Source organism: Lonchura striata, chromosome 12, assembly GCF_050655825.1.
Source record: "Lonchura striata isolate lonStrDom1 chromosome 12, ASM5065582v1, whole genome shotgun sequence".
NCBI classification, from domain to species: domain Eukaryota; kingdom Metazoa; phylum Chordata; class Aves; order Passeriformes; family Estrildidae; genus Lonchura; species Lonchura striata.
In genome coordinates this window covers 6,723,898-6,732,879 of record NC_140714.1, presented here as the reverse complement: position 1 = coordinate 6,732,879, position 8,982 = coordinate 6,723,898, and the positions used below count along the sequence as shown (strand labels likewise).

The 8,982-nt window shown below is 45.6% G+C and overlaps 1 protein-coding gene across 9 annotated transcripts in view; it reads right to left on the bottom strand.

The window, feature by feature from the left end:
- Nucleotides 1–8,982, bottom strand: part of ADAMTS9 (ADAM metallopeptidase with thrombospondin type 1 motif 9) — a 79,383-nt gene that overhangs the window by 47,301 nt on the left and 23,100 nt on the right. For all 9 annotated transcript variants that reach the window (XR_014958050.1, XR_014958049.1, XM_085590050.1 and 6 more), the window contains 5 exons: nucleotides 7,699–7,844; nucleotides 1,765–1,946; nucleotides 1,528–1,664; nucleotides 351–468; nucleotides 8–103 (listed from right to left, as the gene is read on the bottom strand). Coding sequence is in view for 7 of the 9 variants with exons in the window: in XM_085590050.1 (XP_085446176.1) it covers nucleotides 8–103; nucleotides 351–468; nucleotides 1,528–1,664; nucleotides 1,765–1,946; nucleotides 7,699–7,844 (679 nt within the window). In the remaining 2 variants the exon portion in view is untranslated. The remainder of the gene's footprint in view (nucleotides 1–7; nucleotides 104–350; nucleotides 469–1,527; nucleotides 1,665–1,764; nucleotides 1,947–7,698; nucleotides 7,845–8,982) is intronic.

Here is an 8,982-nt window from a genome sequence, read left to right as displayed (position 1 = left end):
AACTCACCCAGGTAGTTGTCATCCTCTGGTTTCCCTGAGTAACTGTGCTGACGCACATCAATATTAGTGGCACCAGCTGGGATGCGAACCACAATGTTATAACCTAGGAAAGATTTAACAGAAAGTCAAGGCTATCACACAGGCATTTGATTTGTTTTCTACAGGGGAAGGGAAATGAGCTAACTTACCTCACATTACACGAGCTGAGAGCATAAATAGTTATAAAATGGAATATACTATAGCTAGAAGGATTTTGTGTTTTACATCGGTGTTTTTGTAGATTAAGTGTCATAATGGCTTTTATAGACCCACATTTTTTCAGTATAAAGTTTTTAGCAACAGATTCTTACCATAATGCACCGTGTTAAATGTGCCTGCAACAGTTTTGCATGAAGAATTATCCCCACCACAAACACCACATTTATCTCTTCTTGCTTTTGAATTCAGCACATGATCACATCCAGCTTGCTTTAAGAGAAAAATTGAAAAAAACAGATTGAGCAAATACAGACTAGAACACCATTGACAAATCTCCTAATTAAGGCACACAAAAGCAGTGTATGCAAAAGGCTGCTGTGAGATAAACTGGTTTACTTCCCCCCGTTTTTCCACTGATTTATAGTGTGACCATCCCACAAGGTTTTACAACAAAAGGCTTTTTTACGAAGCAAGAATCAGAACAACTGTTTGCACCAGGTAATGCTTTCAACTAGAAAAAAATTCTTGCATCAATTGTTCCCATAGAAAAAAGTGTGTAGAACAATTGTGAATGGAAATGTAGGGCTCTGGGGCCTGATCAGGAAGAATTGGGGCAAAGCATAGAAGGAAGCAACACTGGGATTTAGGCTGAGATTCCACAGCCCTCAGTAACTTAGGGCAGATGTGCAAACATATTCTACTTGAGTGTGTCCCAAGAAGAACTGGTGAATGGTCTAGACTAAGATGAGGAGTGGCTGAGGGGGCTGAGGAGCTCAGCCTGGAGAAAAAGAGGCTCAGGAGAGACTTTCTCACCCTCTACAACCACCTGAAAGGAAGTTGTAGCCAGGCTGGGGGTCAGGCTCTTTTCACAGGTAACAAGCAACAGGACAAGAGAAAACAGCCTCATGTTCAACAGGGGAAGTTTAGATTTGATATTAGGAAATAATTCTTCACAAAAAATGTTGTCAAACACTGAAAAAGACTGCTCAGGGCAGTGGTGGGAGTCACCCTCCCTGGTGGTATTAGAAGACATGTAGGTATGGCACTTGGGAACATGGTTTAGTGGTGGACTTGGCAGTGCTGGGTTAATGGCTGGACTTGAGCTCAAAGATCTTTTCCAATGTAAATGATCCTAGGATTCCATGTGCAAATCTGGAGGCTGGCACAAGTTTCAGACCATTTGGGGCTGACAGAGTCTGCAGATGCTGCTGGCATCCTCTGAGTGAAGAGGACATACCAACAACCGCCTGGAGCATGGTGCAGAAGCGCCAGCCTGGCCGCCCTACAGAAGTGCCATGTCCCTTTGGTGAGAGGAGGGACAGTGCTTACCCGGCAGAGGCCCTGCACGCAGATGTCGTTGGTGTCGGGGCCGCAGGGCGTCCCGTCGATGACGCGGTCCCGCAGCTGGTAATAGGCCGTGTTCCCCGCCACCCGGCAGAACAGCTTGCACCGATCCTTCATCAGGACTGCAGGGGGAGGGAGGGAGACCAGGAGCACGTTATCTGAACACCCTCACCCCCAGGCAGCAATCCAGGAGGCAGGATCTGCATCCCCCCAGCCACTTACTGCCGCTGTATTTGGGAACCCAGCGCACATTCGTGGGCAGCCCGTTGATGTTGAAGTGCTTCCCATCAAAGTCGGCACACTGCTCATCCCGGAAATCCTTCTTCAGCTTCGAGCACGGCTCTGTGTTGCAGGATTTAAACTTCATGCGACGACCCACGCAGTACTTCCCACCGTTTTTGGGTCTGCAGAAACAACACCGGGCTGGAAATGAGGGGAATTGCAATTCTGCAACCGCTTTAGTACAGTCAGGGTTTGCAACAGCACTTGTGAGCTCTGTCTTTCTGCATATCTTTAATTAATATCTCAGGCTAACAAGCAGGAAATGTTATGCTGGTGTCTAACAAAAAAATCCCACATATGCAATAAAAAGGGATGACAAAGAGAATATTTGCTTTCTGATGGATGCCATGGTAGTGAGAGAAATCAGAAAGGAAGAGCAACACCTTCTTCCCGACCTGAGGATCTATTTTCACATTGAGGGATCCCACTCAGGCCCATGTCTCCTTACAACCCCACCAGTCATATGGATTTTGTGGCTGACAATTTGCCTTTGATCTACTGGGTTGCAAAAAACAAAACATTACAGGAGAAAAGACTTCCTTCCCTGCAGAAGCTGAAAGGTCAGACAACACTTAGTCCTTCAGAACTTCTAGCCCCAAATGTTAAAAATGGTAATGCTGAGCACTTTGAAACACCTCACCTCCATATATTCCAGAAAGCACTAAAGACAGCCAATAAAAAACTTACCCCCATTTTATAGCAGGATGACACTGGTATAAACTGGGAAGACAGATCCCATCCAAGCCACATAAAACCCATTGGATAAGCTTAGGAGAAGCTATAATTTTAAATTTCCTGACTCACAGATTCAGGGCATAAAACTCTTTTTCTCATATGTAGATGAAGCCTTTGCCAGAGAAGATCACTCTGGGGACTGAAAGAGCCTCTCCCATCTCATATGCTGCCAGCAGTGGTGCAAGAATGAGCTGCACATCAAAATAATGACCAAACCTGCATCTTCTACCTACCCTCTGAAACATGAGTGCCTACACTAGCAAGAAGTACAATCAGAAGAGCGACTTGCCAGGCTCCAACAACCGTGTACCCACAACTCCTGCCTTCCAGGGCTGCTCTTCAGGATCAGCTCTGCCTTGCTTGGGGACCAGGTGCCCATCAGTGCCCCAGGGATGCTGGCAGAATGCTCCTTCCCTTGGAGCTCCATTGGGAAGAAACACACACAAGGTTTGCGCACTTGGAGAACCCTTTAAGATGCAGATGAATGAGTAATAAATGGGAACCACCCCTGCCCTCAGAACAGAGGTGCTCACCATGAGATCTCCACATGAGATCTCTCACCATGAGATCTCTAGCACCTCCAACAAAAGTGACAGCACCTCCCTGCACCTGCATAGTGGTCTCTACACACAGTGAGCCAACAAGTTCCTGCAGCTGAACTGAATTTTTTAGCACCTCCACCACTCAGGAAGCCCAGCAGTGCCATTTCTCCCACAAATAACAATTCCTCACTCTTACACTTGAAGATTTGTTGTGACTCAAATAATGTTCCTGTGAAACAAATGAGAGACAGAAGCACAGAACAGCTTGCTCTTGCCAAAGGATTGCCTGCAAAACCAGGAAAGGCAGGCAGACTTCCCACTACCCCATCAGCACCACACTAGGGATGCTCACAGGTTTGGCAAAAGGAGTTGGGTCCTTGAGCAACTGCAGGTGAGATGCTGAGCACCATCAGTTACACATGCAGGATTTTTCCTGCCAGCATACTCCAGTCACTGAGATCCTCACTGCTCTGGTGCAGACCCCTTTAGTCCTACCCTAAATGCCACAGGGTATGATTTGTCCTCAGGCACAGCCCTGGGCAATAGCTAACAACACCATCTCTATCTGCTCTGAGGGCAGTTCTCACATGCCATCTGGAAAGTGAAGTGCCTGTCACTTAAAAAGGTTTGTGGTGTTTGCAATTAAGCAAGTACCAGTAATAAAAAGCCCAAGCAACTGCACAGTGGCCACTGCAGATTCCTGATTACAGACTGATTTTACATCTTTACAGTTCCTCGTGGAGGAGTAAGTCTAAACCCTGTTTTTACTGATTTAGTCTGTTGTCCACCTTGTTATGACAAACAACTTCAAAGAACTTACTTCATTACACCTGGGACAGCTCCAGGGCTATCCCAGCATAGCAGCTCCTGCAGACACAGCCCAAACTCCTTGCCTTGCAGGCACAATGGCAATTGCCGGGGGTTTCCCAATACCAGAGCCCATCCCATGGACTATTTGCATACAGGCACATGAGCTATCTCTAGCTACAAAGGGACACCTCAACCATATTACTACGCAGCACACGAGGAACCTTCTTAATCACAGCAGCAGTACACTCCAGACCTGGGTGAGTCCGAGTTATTCATAGGGGAATTAACAGGATTCATCATTTTCACTTCAAAAGCATTCTTATGGCAAACACATTGCTTCCAATATAAATCATTTTAACTAAAATGAAACTCTTAAGTATTTAGTTAAGGAGAACATGAAGAACATGCAGGAGCCCTTTTGTTTTCTTTAAAGGAATGTCTGATAAAATCCAAAAATCCAAGCTATTATTTAATTGTCTCTTCTCTAGACATGACCCCTGAGATTGAGATAACATTGACACATGGACACACCACAAACTGAAGGATGCTAAAGCTTGCCACTGTTGCAAACTGTCAGCTTTGTAACCCTGGCAGTAAATCTCCTTGCAGACAATGCTGGGGGGCTGAAGCACACTCACACTTCTGGCACTTAAAAACAGCTCCAAACTCCCCTGACAAGTTTCAGTGTTTTTAACCAGCACTGCTTCTCACAGAATGTGAGGGACAAAAAGAACTGACCCTGAAAAAGAAGTCACCATCATATAACATCAATTTTCAGTGTCATGAAGAAATACAGCATACTTTGTTCTGTGTAATATTTTTCTGTATCCTCAACAATGTACCCAGAGACAGAAGGGAAAGCAGCACATGCATAGAAACCTTTTTTTGCTTTCATTTCCCTTCTCTCCGAGTCAACTATTTGACCAATTAACAGCCAGTGTGGAGCCAATTTCAGTGCAGTATCACTCCCCTGACAAGCTCCTGCACACACCCCAGACCCACTGCACTCCTCCCAGCAGCCCAGAAACTCTCTAGCTCAGGGAATGATGGAATCTCATCCCCATTCCCACCCCAATAGGTCTGAAATACATGATGCTAAATCCATCACCTTCAGCATCTTCACTTGCAGATTTTGAGGCAGCACCCAGCTCCCAGCAGTCCAAGAGCACCAGGTACAGACATCCTGCCAAGAAATGCTGTTTTGGGGGTGCTTTGCACCTGCCCCATGGGATGGGCAGCAGCTCTGCCTGGGAGCACTGAGGTTGTCACAAGGAAAAGCCCCAGGAGAAATAACTGCAGGCACAAGTGTTCATCTGCATATTTGCCCAGGTACCTGTGCTCACATGTGACTGCAGAAAAATCTGTGAAGCTCCAGATCAGTTTGAGATATCCTTCCCTACATTCCAGGGAGCCCTAGGACTTGGTTGGTGGTTAGCACAGTTATCTATACATGTGTTTGCATGTCAGGCTCAGACAGTTTTCAACACAGGTGGCTACTTCTGTGATAGACTAAAATGCAAATGAGATCTAACTCACATCCAGAGATAACACTCCCCTATCCAAACAGCCATTCCTGAAAACAGGGCTTCTGGTATTGTTATCAAATATGCCCTTTCCCATAACTCTGCAACATGTCTTTCTTTGAAAACCAGGGCTTGCACCACAGAACCTCATCAGACCCTCTGATGAGGCACCACAGCCATGGGCTTTGTCCACCAGCCAGGCTCAAATTCCCATGTGGGCAATCTCAGTGGGAAAGGTCTGGACTAGTTAGCAAACACATTCCTTCAGGGCATGTCAAAACAGCCTGTTGCCATTCCAGAGGCTTACAGCTCTTCCTGCATCCCTGCAGGATACTCACCCATGTATGTGTCAGAGCACTCTACAAAGAGAGGCAAGAGCTGCAGCCTTACTTTCTGTAGCATGGAGGGAACTGATGTAATTTTCAATACCAGATTTAACACAATTTTTTACTGGATGCAAGATCCCACCCCAGATTCTCATGCACAGAAACAACTTTAAAAAGCTAAACCAGCTTTGAATATGAGAGATTTATTGAGAATTATTTCAGTCCTTACTCAAGGTATCTGGGTTGGGTTTGTTGCCTTCTACAACAGAGGAGAAACTGTCTGTTTTTGAAGTACTTTGAGAAGGGGAAAAGGCGAGAGAGTATCCAGTGGGGTCTCACCATTTGCATCATTTTAGCAGCCCCATGATAATGGGGACAAGGGAGGTGGAAGCTCACACTATGGTGTCAAATTACAGGCACAAATCAACAATCAGTGGAAAGCTCTGGAGCACTGGAGCTCCCCCAGCACAAAGCTCAGGAAAGGGGGCCTTGAAAATAACCACTATCAATCTTAAGGATTTCTCAGGCAGCTTGGTGCCAAGTGTGTTTAGATGCTTTTGCAAATCCCAGCCACAGCAATACGCCTACTGAAGCACCAGCATACAAACCACAAGCTATCAGGGAAGATGGAATTTCAAATCCCTTGGCTAGGCTACAGGATAAAGGAGATTTTCTATCACAAAAAGCTATCAGTCTGAATAGATGCCTCTCAGGAGACAGGAATACATCTTGCTGACAGCATCCAAAGTTTCAGCAGCAGAGATGCAAAGATGCTTTGTTTTTGTCTTTCCATGGCTATCAAAGACCATATGGAGCATGCTGACTCAGCACAGCCAGATGAGAGCCCTGCACACTTGTGTTTTTCTTAGCATTGTTTTAATTAACGTGCTGGTCTCCTACTCTCTCAGCCTCAACTTTTGACACTTGCCCAGCTGTGCTGAGCAGCCTCTCCTGTTAGCACACCACCAGTGCCAGAGGTATAAACACTCCCTTCTCCCATTAATAGTGATGAAACTATCACTAGCACATCCCTAGTGGCAATTTCCTTGGCAATAAACCATCCAACACCAATGATGAGAAATAGGAATCTTTTTAAGACCCCTCAGTGCAACCAGTCCCACAGACTCTCTCCTGGTCTGTATCTCAGTCTCAAATAAAAGCCCAGAAAGCCTCCCTTCTTCTGCAAGAAGGCAATTAAACAGAAACCAGCACAATTCACAATTTACGTAAATAGGCTGCTTTCATACCAGTTGCTCAAGCTCTTACTATTGCACCAACTACATATTTGTCTCCTTGAAGCCCACAGCAAAATTCCCTGCCATTTCAAACGGTGAAGGATTTTGCATTCCAGGCTGATAGCAAACATTTTGAGTGCCACTTTTTAATGGGTCACAGATTTCTGCTGAGGTTTGGCTAGTCTGCTCCAGCTGAAATGTAACTGTATAAAGGATCAGCTGCAAAAGCAGTCAAAAGCTGCAAAACCAGACAAAGCAGGAATAAAACAGTAGAAAACTTTATTAGAAAGCCCTCTAGGAACAGCTGCAAAAGCAACTGAATCCGGGGTAAAATGGTAAAAAAGGAAGGCTCCTTCCTTTCTCCCTCCTTTCTGAATCACAGCTTTGGAGAAAGAAAAACACTTCTGGAAGTGGGACCCCAGCTGTGCCTCTACAAGAAAACAGAAGGTAATAAACCCATGTAGGTATCAGCTTTTTATTCCTCATTGTTGAATGGATCCCTTTTTAGAGCACTTCACCCACATGCCAATGACCATATCCTGCCTCACCCATGCTGGGCAAAGCCACCCATCCCCAGGGCAGAGCCACATGTCCTTGGCACTCACAAGGACTGGGGACAGTCAAAGTTGATTTCAGCCCATTTGGGCAGGCCAATCTGCTTTTCCCCATCTCACCCTGTGGCACTTCCCCTCCGTGCACTCACTCGGGCCTGTTGCACTCTCGGATCGCCGTCTTTATGCCGCCGCCGCAGGTCCTCGAGCAGGTCCCGAAGGGGCTCCAGGTGCCCCAGGCTCCGTCTGTCACCGGCGCCTCCAGCTCCTTGGGCACACACATCCCAAACCTGCAGTGCTGCACATGAAGGAGAGACATGGCAAAGGTGGGATTGTGCTGCTTTGCATTACGAGCGACCGACTGTGACCAGCCTGGGCAACAAGACTCAGCCTCACTTATTTCTCAGCCACACACAATGATTTTGCAATCAAATAAAACTGAACTACTTTTACTTTCGTCTATCACCCCCATATTTTTCTTTCTCCATACCCTTAAATGGCAAATGAAGGCAAGGTGCTGAGTCCACGGAATGATTTATGGGATGAAGACTAAAGGCAACAGCAACCACTAAATATTCCCTGTTTACTGGTGCTAAGCAGCACAGCAAGCTCACAGCACTGGCTTTTCAAAAAGCTGCCCTATCTGATTTCCAGGAGAGCTGCAGAAACTCTGCACGGAGAGCTGTGTCAGAGGAGGAGACAGGCAACAAGGAGAAACACCAGGGAAAACTCAAACCTCCCCACAGTTACCCAAAGCAAAAAACTTTCAAATCTAAAAGGCAAATAAAGTGAAAAAAATAATTCCTCAAGCCCAAATTTTTTTTTTTTATTTTTTATTTTTTTTTAATTTTATTTTACACTCAGACATAACATGGGACTTGCCAAGACCTAGTCTACATTTCTGTTTTCCAGCTATGACTCTTGTTTTCTTTTGCTTGGAAAACTGGATTAAGTTACCTTGGCAAGCCCCCATCCCTATTTTCATGGTATAAATTGTGTCCTTTGGGGTATGTTTACTAGATGGACTACACAGACTTCTGCAGAAGTGAGGAAGGAGTCACCTTCTAGCCTCACCAGAATATATGGGAAAGTATCCCCTTTCAGTGAACAGTGCTTGCTACAGTTGTTTTAAACCCAGAGACATACAGATGCCTAAATCTTTGTAATTATGGGAAGCCCAAACATTGCTAATTGCTCACAGATTAGAAGAGGCTACAGACTACGAATACAGGTAGAGAGCATAACTAAAATATGCCCTTGCAGTGTTTCTGTGTACCAGGTGCTGTTCAGATCTGATGATCTTTATGGGAACAGGGTTAAATTTGCTGATGCACTGTGTTTTTCCAGCCCTTCCACTAATACCACAACAAGGCTGTGTCAAGACACACCACAAGCTCACCCCACTTTTTTAAGACACCCTTATGAACCACCTTTGA